At 36.0% G+C, this 21,987-nt stretch overlaps 1 protein-coding gene across 2 annotated transcripts in view; it reads right to left on the bottom strand.

Annotated features, from left to right (window-relative positions):
- Nucleotides 1–21,673, bottom strand: part of LOC306876023 (cordon-bleu protein-like 1) — a 56,342-nt gene extending 34,669 nt beyond the window's left edge. For both annotated transcript variants that reach the window (XM_079426913.1, XM_079426914.1), the window contains exon 1: nucleotides 21,606–21,673. In XM_079426913.1, the coding sequence (XP_079283039.1) occupies nucleotides 21,606–21,643 (38 nt within the window). In that variant the 5' untranslated portion in view covers nucleotides 21,644–21,673. The remainder of the gene's footprint in view (nucleotides 1–21,605) is intronic.
- Nucleotides 21,674–21,987: the final 314 nt, after the last annotated feature.

Raw genomic sequence — 21,987 nt, 5'->3', positions numbered from 1 at the left:
GAGATAAACTGGCACCATATTCCAAACAATTCTGCGACGGCCCAGCTGTCAGTTTTCGTCTCCAAGTGGGCTTTCACAAGCACAGTTGTGGTTAAATGATGGAGAAAAGCTGCTGCAACTTATCGAAGCCTAAAGGGGAGTCGCTAACCTCAGGTTTAAAGGTAAAGTCTGTCATTTCTGCACTACTAGAGCCACTAAACAGAATTGCAAAAACAATGATTAAACGGGTTTCCTGAACACTTGCTCTGTCTGTCATTGGTCATCCAAACAGATAGCCTCAACTATCTTACACTATTGATTGAGCCTAAGTTGACAGGAAAACACCTTTAAAGTACCATAGCTCGTACAGCTAATGCACTACATTTTACGTCCTCTTTAAAATAATGAACTTTGTGTAATGAATAGAAATTACTGTAGATTGTTATTTACTTTAAATCTCTGCATAAAGTTGTGAAATCTCATTTAAAAAAAAGATATTAAATATTTAAAGATATTTATAAAAAAAATATATTTAGTTAACTTATCCATTTTATTTTTTATTTATAATTCCCAATGTAATATTTTTTTCTTCCCATTTTATGGCTGAAAACTGATATTGAAATACTATACTTTGCATAAATAAAAAAGTAAAAGAGTAAAAACTGAAATCAGTTGTTTTTAATGCTACAAGTAAATTTAGGTATCACATCAATATGAAAACATTGACCCCTAAAATGTAATTAATGCTAAATAAATTCTCAATGTTTTTAATGAACTTTAAGTGACAATTCGATGATGGCAAAGAAGATCTAAATGCAAAAATAGGAAAAATGAGCTTGCACAATTATCCCAAAAATATCCAACTATGTGTTTAACCCTCTGGGGTCTGAGGTCATTTTGGGGCCCTTGAGATGTGTTGACATGCCCTGATATTTGTGCTTATTTCAGCTTCTTAAATCATACTATTGACCAACATGTAATTTTTTTTGTATTCAGCACAAACTGTGCTACAATAATATGTGACCAAGATGGATGTACATGTCTGCATTTCTTAGAAAAAAAATATTATGCGTGGTTAGTAAGTTTTGGGGAAAATAATGTAGCTGAAATAAGGCCATAAAAGCCACACTAAATCGTCCTGAATAAGACTTTTGAGTAATCAGTCTTGTAAACTAGAATATTTACTTCACAATTATGTGAAAATCATTCAGCTTACTCATTCACAGAAAACAATATATTGATTTAAATTTTTAAAGACATGTTTTGTGATCTAAAGCGTATATGCGAGGGAGTGGTAATAGCCTTGAATATTAAGTGATTCTCACCTGAGAGACAAAGGGCCCTCCCCTAAAGCTGCTAATGGCCCATCAGTGTGACTGTGACTGAGGCAGGTAAGAGAGTGTGAGGAGACTGAAAAAATTGGGTTTTTTAAATGATTTGTATTTTATTTACAACACAGTATAATCAAAACATACATAATGAAAGTCAAAGACACATTATTGTGCACACTGATCTAACCACAGAGATGTGAACAGACTTTGAGTTATTCCAGCAACAGATTCTGTTCAACAAGTGAAACAAATACCTGATATTTACTTATTTCCATGGATTCAAGAAGAAAAAAACACAATCAGTAGCCAAGGATCTTGTTTTACCATAGAATATCAGTGTAGTTGACCATCTGATGCTGGTACAGCACTCTCAGAGGAAAACATCTTGAAGAAAGTCATCAGGATTCATCTGTGGTTCAGGTACCTGATCCAAAAAAATACAAACAACCAAAAAAAAAAAACATTTGTGAGCATAGACTCATGCATGCTTTGTACTATCATACACAAAAAAAAATCATTTTATATCTGAGAAACTAATTATTATTGTTTAGTACGTTATTAAAATCTATTTTTGAACAGAGTAGGCTATTAATAATAAACATGTTCTAAACAGACTCGTAGTATTCATCATGTTACAATGTACTCTCATATTACTTGTATTGTTTTATACAGAGCATGAAAACAACAGTTTGGGGAAAAAACAACTATGATTGTGTAGTCATATAGCCTAGTATGCATGATTTTATAGAAGCTGTTATGATTCTGCAGCACTAGACTCAAGTATGCTGTGGACTACAAAAGGATGTACTTTGTACTATAAAAAATTATATTTTATATCTGAGAAACTATTTATTATTGTTTAGCACGCTATTATAATATATTTTTGAACAGAGTAGGCTATTAATAATAAACATGTTGTAAACATACTTAGACTCGTAGCATTCATCATGTTACAATGTACTCTCATATTACTTTTATTGTTTTACATCATCGTGCCATAAGAAATTTAAATACAATGAAGTGCCCATCATATTCAAACACTGTAGTCTGGAATTACAGTTTGGGACAAAACAACTATGATTTTGTAGTCATACAGCCTAGTATGTATGGTTTTATAGAAGCTGTTATGATTCTGCAGCCATAGACTCATGTATGCTGTGAACCACAAAAGGATGTACTTTGTACCATAAAAAAGGATATTTTATATCTGAGAAACTAATTGTTATTGTTTAGCACGCTATTAAATCTATTTGTGAACATTAAATATTCTTCTAAACATTCTTAGATGCGTAGCATTCATCATGTTGTCGGTTGGGAAAACCCCAACTAAACGCGTTCAAGTTTGTCACAATAACACGCTAACTAATGCAAAAAAGCATTACTTACTCAGATCGATCTTCTGTATGAACTCTTGCACTTATTCTGAGGTGAATCCAGCCTTTACTCAGCGCGTCTCCTTCCAGAAACGAGCAGCAACAGAGTCTCGTGATTGTTTGTTGTTGGGCGTCTCCAAGCGCGCGCGCGTCACGTGGTTATTTACATGTGAACACGAGGGGGCGGGATCACATTAGAAATAATGAGTTAGACTGGACAGACTGAACATCGTGTCGGTTTCATACTGATTACTTTATCACAGAACATTTGTTTTCGATAACACTTACTTTGTTTGAAAGCAGACACTTTAGGCTTTCTATAGATATAACTCTCATGTTTCTGTGTTGAGTATTCGCTGAGTTACACTTCATTTTAGTGACCCGTTACTATAAACATATCGCGGAGACGGAGAAGACAGAGAGCGCATCCTGTTGGTTTTCTTTTTTTTTCCAAAACCACAAAGTTTTGTTGTAATCGTGAGTGTACTCAAAAAAAAGTAGACACTTAACAGTTTCAATTGATGTATAACACTTATTTGTGTGACCAAAATCAACAGAGTACTTTTAATGTCTTTTGCACTTATCGTAAAAAAACCGAGTTCGTATCGCCGGCGATACGGCGGGCCCCAGAGGGTTAAAAAAATCTCTAAAATGCTACCAGACTTCATTTCTTGTGTAATGGAGATTGACATGTAAGAGCTCAGTGAATTAATAAATAATGACTGAAAGGGCAGCTCACCAAGAAATTAAAACTGTTATCATTTACTCACCTTCATGTCATTCCAAACCTGTATGACTTGCTTTCTTCTGCGATGACAGCAATATTTTGAAGAACAACATTGGCCCCTACTGACTTTCACTGTATGAACAAAACACACTGAGGGATTTTCTACCACAGAAGAAAGTCGGTCATGCGGGTTTGGAATAAAATGATAGTAACTGATGACAGAAATTTCATTTTTAGGTGAAATACACATGAACTAGACGAAATGACTAGCAACATGGGCACTATCTCCTCTAATACATTAAAAGCTGTTGCCCCCCTCAAATGGAAAAAGGTTAGAAAAAAAAAAGTACTGCGCCATATTACAACAATTATACCCATTCTCTCAAGAAAGAAACTCGTAATCTTGAGCGCAAATGGAGAAAAACTAACTTGGAAGCGTGGAAAAACAGTATGTCCAGCTATGAGGACAATGAGGTCCGATTGATCTCATAATTTTAATTTCATCATACCTGTAATGTCTGATAAAGCAGCACTTGTGAGCTCAGTGCTGTGTACTGTGTTACCGGGGAAACAGCTATTTTAATGCTCCAAAAGTGGCACCTAGTGGCAAAGAAGGAATTTGCATTTTCATTCAGACCAACTTGAAAAGACCAACAAGTGGGCGGGCAATATGCTTATGTTTCATGTTGACGTCAACATGAACTGGCTTCGGATTCGTTTTAAAAACGACTCGTTTCAATGATTGAGAGTTGACTCTTTCTTTTGAGAAACAATAACTTTATACACAGTGCACTTTCAGATTTAAAACTTTGCGGGATATTTTCATTCACTTAGAGCTGTGTTACACACTGCATGAAAGTCCATAATAGGGGCACTTTAAAACAAATATTTGCATAGCGCTTATCAGCTTTAAGTATCACTGAGATACTAGTAATTTTTATTAATATTCTGAATATGTTTTTATTTTATATTTTCCATTTTTATTTTAAAGTTTTAGTAATTTTATTTTATAAATATTTTTAAATATGTTGATACAATTTTATTAATTTTATTTCATATTTAGTTATTTTAGTACATTAAGTTAAATAAAAAAAGAGAAATGTTGCCTTGGCAACTAGCTGAAACAAGTCTTTATATATATTTTATTTTTATTTCAGGTAACATTTATGACCTAATTTGTAATTCACTTTGGATAAAGGCATTTGCTAACTGAATAAATGTAAATGTGAATAACAAAAACAGGCTTTATTGGTTTTTTATTTTATGTTCTTCCTTAGTTTAAGTAACATGCAATAGTAAAGTTTTTGAGAGAGCTCCACATGTAATACTTATTTCATATGCAAAGATGTTAGCCAATCATAGCAGTGGGCGATTTCACTGAAGCCTCACAGCAGTCACGCCCCTTCCAACAGAGCGTTCAAATCAGAGGGCTATCTGGGTAGAAAAAAAATGATGACAATTTTTGATGTAAAAGTCATACTAACATAAGTGCTCAAGAAACATTATCAAATAACTAAAAAATGCATGACTCCTTTAAAAAATAATGCAAGTGATCTCTAGCTACGTTGCATAAATTTATCAGCGTCTCGGGCCACGTCTCAGTGTCCAAAGACAAGTAGGAGACGGAAATACTGCATTGTGCTTCAAAGTTCACTTTTCATCAGCAGGAGGGAACTTAAATGCAGGGAGGTTAAAAAGTGCCCTACTGCCTGAAATAATCAGTTATAGAAAGTGGACAAAGGGTGAGGCCCTAAAAATTCCAATCATATGCTTTCAGAGATTACTGCCGCAGTCACGCAGCATATGCATGCTTAAACCTGATCCATAATCCTGGGTCTGCTGAAAACAACTCCATCCTGTCTTAGTTTACAGAGCTTTCTGAAGTCACAATCATTGTTTGGCCAGTGGGAACTTTTATTCAGCATGCTCCATTGAAGCGGTGCGTTAGAAAGGCAGGAAGAGCCACTGACCCTCAGATCACAGTTTACTGTGATTCTGCAGTTTCCTCACACTCACAATGAGGGGGACCGGCGGGGCCCGACCACGAGAGAGAGATTTTATTTCTCTTTTTTTAACGGCTTTCCAGCACCCACAGACCTCGTCGGTATGAGATGTCGATCTTGCCAGTTTTCCTTTGCCCTTATAAAAACAGTGGGAATGCTAAAAATGCTCACCGCTGACAGCTTCTCCCTGCAGATCTGCTGAAAAGGTGTGATGACCATGAATGAAAGCATTATGTGGGTTACGCTTGCAAAATGAAGGCTGCTGAAAAGACAAACCACCAGTGAAGGCTCTTTAATATCTCAATTGTTTCTCCTAAATGAGATTAAACGGAGAGCACATTTTGTTGCAGCACCCCAACTTTACACTGGACACTGCATTCGCATTTATGCATTTGACAGATGATTTTTGTTCAAAGCGACTTGCACTGCACAGGGTTTCTGCAGGTTTTATGAAGGTATATTTAAGAGTTTATGACCTGTTTAAGACCAAGCTGAATTAAACTGAATGGATTACAATACATCAATATGGTTTCTACATGTAAACGTCTTGTATTAGCAATGCTTCAAAGTATGAAAATACAACTGGCAACAGATCTATATTACTTTCAATTCATTTTACAACAGAAAGACAGATAGATAGAAAGATAGACAGACTGAATTATGGCTTAAACGTCTCTAATCCCATCCACTAAAATATCAACATAACTTCTAACACTGCAAAAAAGTAATGTTTCTCATCAGTATTTTTGTCTTGATTTCCAGTGAAAAGGTCAAAAGATCAAGATACTTTCACTTGAGAAGCAAAATGACAGAAGATAAGTTGCAAATATAGAACAAATATCTGCCAATAGGCTCAGAAAAATCAACTTGATTCAAAGGGAAAACAAGTTTTTGTACACAATTTACAGAGATATTCGTTCTTGTTTTAAGCATACACTTTTTCAGAAAACAAGACTTCATATATCTTCAATTTTCATCTCAAGTAATTGTATCTTGATTTAAGGATGTTTAAATGTTTGTTTTTGTAACGAAACAAAAAGACTGAAGATATTTATTTATTATTGTGTTATTTTATTGTATTATATTTATTATTACTTTAAATTTTTTTATTTATTTATTTTGCAGTGCATGCAACATTTAACATGGCTTTATGAACTTTTTCTGATTTAATAGCTTTTTAAAGGCCTTCATTCGTGGAAGGGTAAATTAAGGCTTTTTTTAAAGCCAGCAGAAACCCTGATTGCATTCAAGGTTTGCATTTTATCAATTCATGAATGCCCTGGGACATCGAGTAAAACGTGGCTGGTGAGTGATGCAAAGGAAGTTCGATCAGAGAGGGTTGTTTGACGGGTATATTCCTTGTGGACAGACAAAACACAGATCCAGAGCCACAGCTGGTACTATGTTAAGAGAGGTCGCTCACAGTAAACACAAGCTGTTTCGAGAAGGTCTAGAAAGGCCATTACTCCCAAAGCATTGTGGGATGGGAAGATAGAGGAAGAGAGATGAGATTGGGGGAAGGAGAGGGAAGAACATAACACAGTGACTCTGTATGTGAAACACTTCCTCTTTGCATACCCTATTATTTCAAGCAAAACAAACGATTTTCTCTTGTACACAGACTGACACCACGTCTACATCATTTAAACTGAATCTCTCACATTATAAGAAATGTGAGAAATGTCCATTTCAACAGAATTTAGTTAGTTTGGTAATTTGAGTTTTGATTCTATTGCGGTTATGTAAAATGTTACCGTAAGACAGAAAATCTTATTTAGAAGAGCAATAATATATCATATATTATACTTTTTACTATTTACTATTTATTTCATTCACTATGTATTAAAATAACTACTAACCATTGCATCAAAATCAGCTAGTGATTTTTTGTGAAATAAAATAAATCATCATAATGTAACTATTTACATTTTATCAGCAAGAGCTGATAAAATGTAAAAACTGTAACTTGAATGCAATGTAAGTCGCTTTGGATAAAAGCATCTGCTAAATGCATAAATGTAAATATAAATATAAATATAAGCTAAGCATTCAATCATGCACAGTAAGCAAATAAATAAATACCAAATAAAATAAAATAATCTTGAAATTAATGCTGCAACTACGCATATGATCATGTAAATACAAAATGTAAATCATTTTAAATGAAAAATAAAAATATTAAAATATATCTTACAATGCAAAAAATAGAAAAAAACTCATGCATAAATAGTAAGCAAATAAGTAAAAAAATTTAATAATAAAATATAAAAATGTACAGTAAAATAAAATAAATCTTAATGAAAATAATGCAACTAAGCAAATAATCATGCATGGTAAGTAAATGCAAAATGCAAATAATTTTAAATAAAAATTGTGAAAATCTTATTGCAAATAATAATGCAAAGTAAATAATCGTGCATAGTAAACAATTTACTTTAAAAAATGTAATAAAAATAAATAATGGACAAATGAAATTAGGCTTATCAAAATAAAATAATATAAAATAAAATATCAACATTAAATGGAAGGTGAAAATGCTTTCCATTATCTTTGGAGCCCACTTGATGTCCAATGTAAAATCTGAGTCCTGAATCAAAACCAATTGATATCCAACTGATTTCAGGAAAATGTTAAACATACCATTGCCATAATGGATGTGTGATAAACTATACCACCTCATACAAGCAGCTCAACAACGGTATGTGAAAAACATTAAAAAAAACAAAAAAACTTATACATTTAAACAAATAAAAAAACTACATCTCACCAGTAAGCCAATGAGACGTAGGCAGAATGGTGTTTAACGGAAGCGTACCACATTTACGGTCCGCACTGAAGCAGCTCTCCCGTGACGAGCTCGAGGAGGAGATGTGCTACAACGGAGACGTAATGTTCAAGTTGGGATTAGGACTTGATGGGTGATCCCATATGCGACCCACAAACGACCCCGTCCTCTACAGGTCACGCAGAGGGTCAATGTACTGCCTGATGAACTCTCACTCTACCATTTCACCCACGTGTCTCTCCGGGTTCACACATGTCCCAACCTCGACATTCCCACCGCAGAACCGAGAAACAGAACAGTCAAGGCCAACCAAACATCTTCTCTACAGAGACCGGTCAAAACATCTGCCAAGCATTTAGATAAGCAACGCAGAGGGGAAATGGTTCCGATCACAGGCTCGCAGGAATATTTTGTACCATTTACGAGATAAGTAGACTGGAATTAAATACTCGGCTTACTTGGAGGACTGTGAAATACAAATCCACTAACCTTGTTGTCTGCTGAGATATGCAGGAATATACTAGGTATAAAAAGGTTGGAAGAGCTCCTTATTAGCAGAAGAGCCTACATTTACATAAAAGTAAAAAGAGGGAAGTATTTCCTCTGGAGTCATAATTAAAACTATTACACTGAATCCTTTCTTCTGAGACAAAGGGACATTGTCTGCAAAGACATACTTGCCATAGATACAGCAGCCAATGTTTTCCCTCTTAGCCAATCACACGCACAGTAGCGTTCAAAAGTCACCGGGCGGCCAAATTCTAGACTTCACAACACTGATCTTCATCGCTGCTTGGGTTTGCAGGTTCTGTCTGTGTTATCACTTGGTGCTTTATGACTAGAATTACACAAATTATGGAACAATATTTGGTATAAGTAGGATATCAAATATGGTACAAAAAAAAAAAATTAAATAAAATGTATAATAATAAAAAATTTAATAAAATGTAAAATATAAAAATAAGTAAATTAATAGTAATGCAAATAATAATGCAACTAAGCAAATAATCATTAATAGAATGCAAATTTGTATTCATATATTACACAAATTATGGAACAATATTTGGCATAGGTACATATAAAATACAGTACATTTACATTTAGTAGACACTTTTATCCAACGCGACTTACAAATGAGGACAATGGATAAAGAGCAATGATATGCAAGTGCTATAACAAGTCTCAGTTAAGTTAGCGTAACGCAGTACACGTAGCAAGGTTTGTTTTTATTATATAATAAATAAAAAGAAAACAGATAGAATAGAAAAAGAATAGAGCAAGCTAGTGTTAGAGGCCTTTTTTGCTTTTGTTAATTGTATAATAAATAAAAAGAAAACAAATAGATAGAATACAAAAAGATTAGAAAAGCTAGTGTTAATATTTTTTTTAAGAATAGAATTAGAATAGAGAGTGCTAGAGTTAGAGGGTCAAATAAAGATGGAAGAGATGTGTTTTCAGCCTATTCTTGAAGATGGCTAAGGATTCAGCTGCTCGGATTGAGTTGGGCAGGTCATTTCACCAGATGGGAACATTTCATTTAAAAGTCCGTGAAGAGCCTCTTTGGGATGGCACAATAAAGCGACGTTCACTTGCAGAACGTAAGCTTCTAGAGGCACATAAGTCTGAAGTAATGAATTTAGGTAAAGGGGTGCAGAGCCAGTGGTGGTTTTGTAGGCAAACATTAATGCCTTGAATTTTATGCGAACAGCTATTGATAGCCAGTGCAAATTGATAAACAGAGGTGTGACGTGCATTCTTTTTGGCTCATTTAAAAATTGATCTTGCTGCCATGTTCTGGATTAATTGTAAAGGTTTGATAGAACTGGCTGGAAGACCTGCCAAGAGAGCATTGCAATAGTCCAGTCTGGACAGAACAAGGAGTTGTGAAGCATGTTCTGAAAGAAAGGGCCTGATCTTCTTGATGTTGAATAAAGCAAATCTGCAGGACCGGGCAGTTTTTGCAATGTGGTCTGAGAAAGTCAGCTGATCATCAATCGCAACTCCAAGGTTTCTGGCTGTTTTTGAAGGAGTTATGGTTGATGTGCCTAAATGGATGTTAAAATTGTGATGAAACCACAAGCAGTTCGGTCTTAACAAGTTTGAGTTGAAGGTGATGATCCTTCATCCAGCAAGAAATGTCTGTTAGACAAGCCGAGATGCGAGCAGCTATCGTCGGATCATCAGGATGGAATGAGAGGTAGAGTTGAGTGTCATCAGCATAGCAGTGATATGAAAAGCCATGTTTCTAAATGACAGAACCTAGTGATGCTATGTAGACAGAGAAGAGAAGTACTGAGCCCTGAGGCACCCCAGTATATTCATAAACTAACATCAAATAAAGATAAAAATAACAAAAAGATAAAAGTAAAAAATTAAGTAAAAATATTTAGAAAAATAAATCATCATCATTCCAATAATAATGCAACTAACAGTAAATTTGTATTATGCACCATTACATAAATTATGGAACAATGTCTGGGATAGGCAAGTATAAAATACAGTACATTAATAGAATTATATAAAAAAATAAATAAAGCATAAAAATAAAACAAAAAACTATATAAAATACATAAAATATTTAAAAATAATGTAAAAACAATTGAACAAATACTCTACTCATGAATAGCATGCAAGTAAAAATAAAAAAAATAAAAACTAAAAGACAAGAATTAAAAGCCACAGTTTTGATTTAATGAGCTCTCTACGGCATTATAAGGCTGCATGGAAACTATGCGTTATGACAAGTGCCTTGAATGCCATATACATTGGATAGTTGCTGGACGTCTTCATCAGAATTAAATTAGAAGGAAGATTGTGCAAAAAAAAATAAATCCATGTGTAGAAAGCAATCATCTAATGAAATCTGATATGTGTACCTGACACTGAGAATAAAACTCAGAGATTTTTAAAACAAGATGGACACACTTGATACAAACCATTACGAGCTGGCGAGCACCGTGGCCTGAAATCCAGTCTCTCAAACACTCTGATCTCTAAGTAATGCGGCAGATGGACATTTATACCTCTCATGTTACATTGACAAATTACTACAAGGGGAAACGGTCCACTTTTTCATATTTTTATGTGCTGAAAAACAATACGTCTTATCATATTAAACAGAAAATCATGTGTAGTGTGGGAGCAGGTTTAAACTAGATTACACATTTTCTGAAGACTACGCAAGTGGTGTTGGTCCATGCAAAACTCACCGCAATGATACAATGCAGTTGCCAAAGGGTTGCTAGGGTGTTGCTAGGGTTGTATTATCCACAAGATAAAAATTAAATTGCTTATAGAAGTGACAACACTCATCTGTTCAACAAATCACATGATTTGACATCATCTGTGACTGTAGCATAAACAGTGCTGCATTAATTACTCAAAGTTTAATACTTAGGCTTTGTTATTTGGTCAAAGGAGTAAGTGTAAGTATGAATAAAAGTCAAATTTGCCTTGATAGTTGGCTTTATGCTTTCTAAGTCTTGTATCTGACTTTAGCTACACCTGTTTTTTAAATAATAAATTATTGTAATTATTATTATTATCAATATCAATATTATATAATTGCTAATAATTATTCAATTAAAATAATTACTTTAATTTATATTAACTGCTAATTAATTATTAATTTAAAATAATTTCTAATAGTAATGATAAAAATATTAATAAATAATACAAGCATAATATACAATTAGCATAACCACAATGCTAAAAAAAAAACATTTATAATCTCTGACTGATGCTGTTAGATTTACGCTCCGAGTAAAGAAACCAACTTTAGAGCGGAAAAGTCTGCAATGGAGCATTTCTTCAAGAAAACTGTGAGCTCTTTCAGTTCCCACAGCAGGTTCAGCATGTTTTTATGATGTGAGGACACAATCTCAAAAGCCTAGACAGAGCTCTGTTGTGAGTTTTTTGGCCAGGTCATTAAAAAGAGTCGGTTCATAAGACTAATGTGTTTATGAATCGGACTACACCGGCAAAAAAAACATAATGATTCAGCTAAAAAAATGAGCGCAGCAAACACTGTCAGAAAATGCAGACATTCAAGAACTTTTAATACCACCAAATATCATGCAAACCCCAAGTGTCCAGTTTCTACTTCATGCCAATGTCTGTCCTCAAGTGTTCAGAGCCGCCTTTGTAAATGCAAGCAAGCACATGTGCATACTAGCAAACTCAAACTGGCAACACCGGCAGCTTACAGTTGCGCCAACAAATGTGTCGCTCACGGAGGTAGTTTAACAAAACACGCCAACCCTCTTTAACACATGACACACACCAAACGAATCAATTTGGAGCATATTCCTTTTTGCTGCATTCAAAGCGGTTTACGGTCACTGCCTGCAGGCCTGACAGCAAAACAAAGAGCCTCCATTCTCCTGTGTTCTCTGGAGTGCTGCCACATGCTCTTTCAGTGCTCTGAGAAACACAACACAGAGAAATAAAGCCCTTGTATTCCTGAGACAGGAAAGGCAGTGCGAAATCAGGAGTTCTCATGTTCCACAGAGAGAAATGCTGCATTGGGTCTGTGTGGAAGTGTTGAGGAGACCGGCATGTTAAATACAGCTGTTGAGAGAGAGAGAGAGAGAGAGAGCGTGTGTATGTGTGGAATGTGGAGGAGTCAAGACATATGGTATGTATAGAAGATCTATGGCATCTACAGACACTGGCTCTGTTCCAAATCACAGTGAGCTGTCTATGCAGGCAGCATTTTAAGGCATCATGCACCCAACATGCTGTAGGCCTTCTAGCATACAGTACCTCATTTGAGCCAAATTCAGCAGTACTGCATGCATCCTTCTCAAAAGGCAAGGCTAGAATACAGAATGACAATATACTTTAACATAAAAAATAGCAATTAAAAAACATAATTTGAACTGAAGACTGACTTTTTAAATTTGCAATATTTGCATGCATAATATATAATACTCAAAAAGTTCAGGGTGAGTTTTTGAAAATCACCAAAGCTGCATTTATTTGATAAAAAAAATGAAATAATATTACAGTTTAAAATAGTTGTTTTCTATTTGAATGTATTTTAAAATGCAATTTATTCCTGTGATCAAAGCTGAATTTTCAGCATCATTACTCCAGTCTTCAGTGTCACATGATCCTTCAGAAATCATTCTAATATGCTGATTTGCTGCTCAAACATTTTTATTCTTATTATTATCAATGTTGAAAACAGTTGTGCTGCATCATTTTTTTTTTTTTTTTTTTTTGAGGAAACAGTGATAATATTTTTTGAGGAATCTTTGATGAATAGAAAGTTCAAAAGAACAATTTATTTGAAATAGAAATCTTTTGTAACGTTGTAAATCTATTTGCGGTCACGTTTGATCAGCTTAATGCATCCTTGCTGAATAAAAATGATTTTCTTTCCAAAAAAAAAAAACTTACTGACCTCAACATTTTGGATAGTATTATATTTCTGTGCAACACATTTAGGCTGCCTATACAGAGTGTTCCAAATCAATATTTCAGTTAGGGTGCTGCCTAAGTAGGCACCAAGGCAGCTCTCTAGGTTTTAGAACAGAGCCATTGTGTTAACTCAGCCGGGCTTGTCACCACAAGAGCATCTCATTGAAAGGATACCCTATTACTCAAGTGAGCAAATAAAGCAAGAATTTAATGACGCCACAGTCTGGCCATTATCAAGCATGCTATGCTACAAGTCACGCACACTGTCCTTAAAGGTGCCATAGAATGAAAAACTGTCTTTACCTTGGCATAGTTAAATAATAACAGTTCTGTGCATGGAAATGACATACAGTGAGCCTCAAACACCATTGTTTCCTCCTTCTTATGTAAATCTTGTGAATAAAAAAAGACCACTGAAAAACAGGCGAATCAGAACATAACACCGACTGTGACGCAAGAGTCGGGATCACTACGCCCCCAACATTTGCATAAACCCGCCCTTGTTTGAGGCCAGCCGCCAGCCGAACCTACACAGCCGAATCATCAGAAGTTCTGCAGGTATTGTAAATAAACAAGCGAGGACAACAGCAAAAATGGCAGACCATGGAAATAAATGTTATGTTCCAGGCTGTGCAGGGGATGTGAAGTGCAGGGATGGGTTGGTGTCTGTATTCAGAAGGGCACGGAAAGCAAATAACGCGTTCTAATAAAATAGCGCGAGCCACTAAAGGGACATGGTTAGCTCGTTGCTAGCTGTAGCCTGTTACACTGCAGTACATAAGATTTCACTTACCACATAAACAGAGTAAGGGGAGATGACTGAGGATGATGACGAATGATTTATTGATCCTGAGCACCACTGACAAGCATCTGATCTTGTAAAATGTGTCGTAAGTATTGTCGCTCCATAAAATAAACATAGTTTGTGCAATCATGTCTCTTGAAAGTGAAACTATAATGCGATCGACTGATCGTTCAAAAGCAGTTTCAATGCCTCGCGTATTAATAACGGCTCCTTGATGCCCGCATTTTATATACAGCATAATTACCTGACGATATAACTGCGAAAGTATTTAAATATATATTTTTCTTCCTTCTTGCTTATATATTGAGCAGCACTGTGAAACAGCCAATCAGAGCAGAGCTCATTATTATTCATGACCCTGCCAAATAAGCCAATAACAGACCGTTTCATTCTAGGGAGAAATCCTAGGATTGTAAATGGAGATTTTTTGCCCTTACCTATGCCACATACCTTCTATGTAAATATCAGAGAACAATTTTAAATACTGTATCAATGCATTCTATGGCACCTTTAAATAGATAGCTTGCTCAAGAATTTAAACGCGTTAGCGTCTAATAGCTAACATCAACATCACGACCAAAATAAAAATAGCATTTTTATTCTGCACTCTCTCTCTCTCTATTCTCAAATGCATGCTTCAAAAATTAAAGCAAAATGCAATGTCTTACATGAGCAAAATTAAAATGAGTAAGTCATGACCAAACTTTCATAATCAGATTTATAAAATGACAATGAGAACCATGCCTTGGCTTGTGGTAATTTTTCTAGTGTGATTTAAAACGTAAAGAGCCATTATTAGCTTCAGATTGCTTCAGGCTGTTGATGTCTACATTTTCCAGACTAACCATTGTTCTTAAGCGTCTTAGTTGGGAGTTGTCTCTTAAAACCACCCTAAACCTTATACGGTAAACTGTACATTTTAAATGCAGAGTTATTAATCATTCTGCTGATTCTATTGAGAAAACACCCGTCCTGACACCATTCATTACCTGTAAAGCGTTCACTAGACAGGAACAACTTCAAAGTTAAATGATTTCCTGCATTAATCAAGGCAACAAGGAAAGAAAACAAAATCCGAGACAAATGTCCAACACTCATTAGACACAGCCGTACATGGGTTTTGCCAGGTTTTAGCAAGCACTCGGTCGTTTGTAGAGTGTTATGGTGTTCTGAGTAGTAGTTAGGGAGTTGCTAGGGTGTTCTGAGTAGTAGTTAGGGAGTTGCTAGGGTGTTCTGAGTAGTTGCAAGTGCTGGATAAATTACTTACAAATTGTAATCCATCACTGATTCCAAATTTCACATTTTAGGTAATATAATCAGACTACTTTAGATCGATAAAAATACAAAGAGAAAGAAAATGTATTCCATTTGTTGTTATTAACCACATAAAGTGCATTAAATTGGTCATCGGGTGCAAAATTCACTTTTCAGTTTTGAACATATATGTGTGTTGGAAGTGTGTGTACCCATCCATCCTAGAATTATAAAAATCCACCCAGTGTTTTTTTTTTTTAAATACCTATTTAAAATTCCCTCTCTCAAATCAGGCTGTTCTGAGATTCCTGTCAGAATGATGTAGTTCTGCACAGGCCACTCCCACAATAGTTGATTGACAAGACAGTCTTACCTTAGACCCGCCCTGAGTGAGCTGAGAGCTGTCCGCCATTGTGTCGACTCCGGTGCAGGGGAAGACAAAAACGTCTCCGATTAAGCAACTGAGGTGTTTTGTTGTTGGATGTAGTAATGAATATAGCAGTCGTCATTTACTCCCGACATCTGAGCTGCTGAAGACTCAGAGGATTAATGTTACTTTCGCTTTGAAGTGAATGCGCCGATCCCCAATCTGACTAAATGCATCTATGTTTACGTGAATCATTCGTGATCCAGCTTCATCTACAGAAGAAGTGAGTATAAGGGTTTATGAATCTTTGCAAATCGCCTTTCCTAATAATGTACTAGTTAGCCAGTTTCACGGCTGAAGTAAACAGTACGGCTCGTCACCCCACGGAAGAGAGGGGTGGGGTCAGCAGAGCTCATTAGCATTAGCACTCAGTTGCATTTAAAGCAACATGGACTAATACAGCTTGGGAATACTTTTTGTGCGCAAAGAAAACAAAAATTTCTTCTCTTCTGTTCCAGTCTTCGACACGCATTCATGGGAGTACTACAACGCATGCGTGTGGTGCTGGTGACGCAGGAGTTGGTGTTCTGACTTTGAACCTGAATGCCCTGTGCCTTGTTTAAAAGCAGAGGAAGATGCACGCTGTACATAAAGTCTTCGTAAACATGTCCGAAGGTTTTGACAGAGAGGACGACTTACAATTTTTTGCCCAGTCTTGTGAGCGCGAGTCAAAGAATGACACAGAAGAGAAGAAATTGTTGAATAAAGTTGTTATTTGTATTCTTTGCACACAAAAAGTATTCTTGTTGCTTCATAAAATTAAAGGTTTAATAACTGATGTCACGTGGACTATTTTAACAATGTCCTTACTACGTTTCTGGGCCTTGAATGTGTCAGTTGCGTTGCTGTTTATGGAGGGTCAGAGAGATCAAAAATATATTAATTTGTGTTCTGAAGATGAACAAAGGTCTTATGGGTTGGGGCGACATGACCTGCAAAGTAAGTAATTAATGCAATAATATTCATTTTTGGGTGAACTATCCCTTTATGGTTTCCCAAACTGGTGTTCATGATGGAACTGCAGGGGGTTCCTGAGTTTAATAAAACCTAATAATTAGCTAAATCATAATTTAAAATTAAAATAAATCATTTTTAAAATAACAACAATCAAAATAAAACACTTATTTTATTTTAAATATTTTTTGTTTATCGGCAGATATAAATGCTATGTTGAAATGTTGAGAAAACACTTTTTACGAGTATTTTAAAATGTAATATGATCTAACTACAAGTACTTAATTTTTTGGGAATCTGCTTACATAATCCAAATTACATGTAATCAGTTACTACCCATCACTGGCAGTTGCTAGAGTGTTCTGGCTTGTTAAAATAAGCCAGGCCTTCATGAGAAAGCACCATCTGAGAGACATTTATTTTCTAGTGTTCTGGTGCTATCTAAGGTGTTGCTAGGTGGTTTGTAGAGTGTTCTGGGTGGTTTCCAGAGGGTCTGTGTCAAGCCAACATCATAACGTCACTGTTCTTATACTGTAGCTTTCAACACTGGATTGGATAGAACAGCTGTGGAAGCGGACTCTCTCTCTGTGTGTGTGTGTATGTATGTGTGTGTTAGTATGAGAGTGTATGAAGAGAGAGCGATAGAGTGTGATAAAGTATGGAAACATCTGCAAAAGCATTTAAGTGCTTCCATACCCCGTCCCTGAGGTGACACCTTGTTGTCAAGGCCTCGTCCTTACTGCACTGAGGTAGAAGTGTGTGTGTTGATCATTTGGAAATGACCAAAGATCACTCAAGATGACATCATAAGCGAGTAAACATTCCGACAGTTATTCACATCACCGTAGCCATCCTTCCAACTCGGAATTCCAAGAACAGATGTCAAGAGTGAAAGAAACCAAACTGCAGCAGCGTACAAGAGTCCTGCCAACACCTGCGAAGTTCCACATCTTGCTTTCATATTTTCTGAGATCAAGCTTAAATTCCCCTCATTTGTCAGTCTCTTCTTTTACCATTCTGAGCTACTAGAATATGAACTCCCCATTAGACGTGGGCACATCTGCAGTTACTGTACGTTATTAGCAGGCTCACTTATTCTGCACTTTCTTATGGGGAAATCTGCAAAACCGATTGTTGTGTGTGTTGTATGGAGGTGAGAGTGCAACATTTGCATTGGTAGCTACATGCAAAAGGATGAGTATTACTTAAGACCAATTAAAGAGAATGAAAGGAATAACTTAAAGGAACAACTCTCTAACTTCAAACGATTATTTATATAACATGAAAATCATCTTTATAGTGCCGTCAAATAACACTGCTAAGTATTTTTGTGTTGTTTTTCGGTGCAAATGTCTAAAAATGCATTAAATTAAAAATCACGATGCAAAAATTACACAAAGTTTTGATTTAAGGGAAATGTATCAAAATAAAGTGAATTTCTGATTTAAATAATATAAAATATCTGCCAATAAGGGAAATCACCCCAATTCGAAGGGAAAGCAAGTTTCACATACCCCATTGACAGATATTTGCTTTTGTTTTAAGCATAAAATTACTGAATTTCTCAAAAAATGAAATGCTTCATATCTTCAGTTTGCCTGAATCTTGATTTAATGTCCGTATTAAACCAAACTTGACTTTATTGACTTTACTAGCGCTCATTGCTAGTCTTGATTTGAAAAAAATTGTTTGTCTTGGTAATCTTTAATCAAAATCTAATCATTTACTTCCGCTCTGGAATGGCATTCCTTCTCTGATGACATCAGTTTGACGGCTTTTGCAGAATATTAAACACACCCCTCCATCCGTTAGGTTGCAATGAGTGAGAAACAGAGGAGGAGAGCAAAATAAAACCGTTTCCGTTTCAGCTAGAAATACGTCACTACACTGAAATAAAGTCAGCAGCAACTTCCGGTTCACACAAGACTTTAAGGATGTTTAAATATTTGTATTGGAAACCAAGCAAAAATACTAACAAAATTTTTTTTTTTTTTTGCAGTGCACATGACTATGCATATAAGACTTTCTGCTCTGATTTAAGAGCTATTGAGCCCTTAATTTGTAGAAGGGAAAAATTAAGACTTTCTAAGACCTTTTAAGACCCACATAAACCCTGGATATGCATTTGTTGAGATTTGGTTGGACTGGGCTAATTCTTGATTCAAGTTCATTTAGATATGATTTAATGTAAATTTGATTCAACTGATTGATTTGGGTATATGGTAGGCTATAAATGTCCATTTCGCTTGTGTTATTATTACACATAGAAATTATATCAATGACTGCTTAGGCAATGTTTAATTACATTTGCTTTAGGGGATGCTTTTTTTTTGTTTTGTTTTTTTTAAGATGTTTTTTATCCAAAGCTAGGAAAATCACAAGCAATTTGTCATAGATCCAACAATATTCAGTGTGCAATGCCAGGTTTCAAGTAAAAACAAGACTAGATCAGTTTAACACTGATTCAAGTTGGTAAATTTACAATTACAAATAAATTGTAAATTTACAAACAGAGTTGCACCACAGACATGCAGTAAGATTGCCTGATGCCCCACAATGCCAGAGAAACCAAAATCCTGCTCCCGAATTACACAACAACCTCTGTGCGGTTAAGAGTCATGCTGTTTAACACAACAAAACTTTCTCTTCGTAAAGCCGAAGGGCAACACTAATCAAATATTTCTGGGTGAAAAATCAGAGCGTTTGCATGAGGCTCAAAAGGCTCTCATAAAAAGCCTTCAAAATATCAGACTCGCCTCTAATTAAAATCACAATAACACAGGGATGTGCTCATAGCCAACGTGGGAGACGTAACGTGTGTGTGTGTGTGAGAGAGAGAGAAAAAATAATGCAGAAAAAGAGAGTTATGAGAACGTGCTGGAAAAAAATATCTCTCAGATTTCATCGAAAATGCTTCCAGCCATTGGAACGCTCTCAGCTGACATCATCCTCTGCTAGCTAAATCTGAACCCATGGAGCACAAATTTCCAAAGTCTTAAAGTACAAAGTGTGTTAATAAAGATCATATTCAACACTAATGTATATGGAGGATTCAACATCCAGATTTCCTCACTCATGATATAGATGTCTAATCGGCCTCATGTGGTTTTCAAAGACCAGGTTCTGCATCTGGTTTGTATATTTTACATTACTTTTGATTCGGAGTCCTGCCCCACAGCCATGGATTATTACACCAGATAAGTACAATTGCCTCTAAAGTCAAATTAACAAACATCACATGGGTCATTTTTCTGTAATCTCCAGTCCTATCTTGGAGGGAAATGAAAATCGTGGACCCTGTTCTTCGCTAGACGACTCTTGTCCAGTTAAGTTACAAAGGCAATGCAATTACATCCTCATTTCCCCAGCAAAGAAATTAAGCAGGAGAATTTTGCAAGAGTCCCCACTCCCTAAAGTTAATTTCCCATGACCTCCACATGTGTCCAAGAGCGTTTCTCACCAGGCAGGAAATGCACCGATGTCAAAAGTCGAGGCAATGCCTATGACAACAGAGACTTTAATTACAGTCAGACTGTCTTGTAAACAAACACACAACCAGATACACATTTAGACACACAACATCTAAATCTTCACTCATAAACAGCCCAGTCTGCAGTAACAGATCACACAAATGTTAGTCCTGCCCAATGCATTACATTCATACATTTATTTTCACTTATATAATATCATTTATTCCAGACCTCACATTATGCATCACTATGACTTTTCTCCACATAGAGCTGGAATGTGCAATCAGCGGGTTAAAGAAAACTGGAAAAACTTGCAGGGAAAATGACTCGGACTCAAATATCTACACCTACTGTATGACTGGGAAATTTCTACAAAACATTTTCATAGTTCTTCCCATGTCCTCACTTTCCGGCCTGGTTTCACAGACAGGGCTTAGACTAAACCAGGATTAGGTCATAGTTCAATTAGAACATTTAAGTAACTTTTTTTAACATGCCTTAGAAAAAAACATTACTGGTGTGCATCTTGAAACAAAACAAAGGCGCTAATATTTTTTAAGATCAGGCAGTGCAAGTTTCTTTCAGTTGAAACAGCTCTGATTTACACTTTAGTCTGGGACTAGGCTTAAGCCTTGTCTGTGAAACCGGGGGTATATCTGTCAGCCTTCTGCAAAACCCCTTTACTAACAAAAGCCAGTTCCTTAATGACATCATCCTCCAGGAAGTGACATCATTCATTTCGATGGGAAAACAACAGCACATCTGTCAGTGCATATTAGAAACTTCCACAAAATTGCCAAAGCATTACATCCATACATTTGATCAAATTAAAAATAAAAATGACAAAGTCGTGTAACCGAACTCTCCTTGAGCTCTTTATTCCCATCCTCTTGATTGCACACCATTGCAAAAAAAAAAAAGGTATAAAACAGTTTCCGAGAAATACTTCCTTAATGTACAACACAAGCATATCCATGTCTTTAAAGTTTGAGTTCAACAATGAACTAAATCACAGAAATGACAGAGATCAAACCCTAAGCTAATGAGTAAGTCTTTCAGCGCTTACGGTGTACCTTCGGTCAGGCGGTCGGCTGTGTGCATCGCCATCCATCCCCACAGCGGCCTGCACGGCTGTGAAATCCCTGGCACTGTAGGACAGAAAGCAAACACTACTGACTCAAGGCACAGCCTTAAGGGAGTGCTGGCAGATGGAGAGGTTAAACTAGATGAGTCAGTTCTGCAGAAGGTGGTGCATCCCTTCCCATAATGCATGCCACAGTGTCATTAATAGGCATGGTTGGCTTGTTGAAAAAAACTAAATTCTTGGTTTTGAACCAGTCTAATCTGGCATGCTGGACTGTGGGCTGTCAGCTTTGGCCACTTTTCATCTGGTATAGCTTGGAGACCAGCTTAAACCAGGTAAGACCAGCAAACCAGTTTAGGCTCTTTCAGCAG

Source organism: Barbus barbus, assembly GCF_936440315.1.
Source record: "Barbus barbus genome assembly, chromosome: 10".
Lineage (NCBI taxonomy): Eukaryota > Metazoa > Chordata > Actinopteri > Cypriniformes > Cyprinidae > Barbus > Barbus barbus.
The sequence above is the reverse complement of the archived record's forward strand: the minus strand, read 5'-3'. Positions and strand labels throughout refer to the sequence as shown.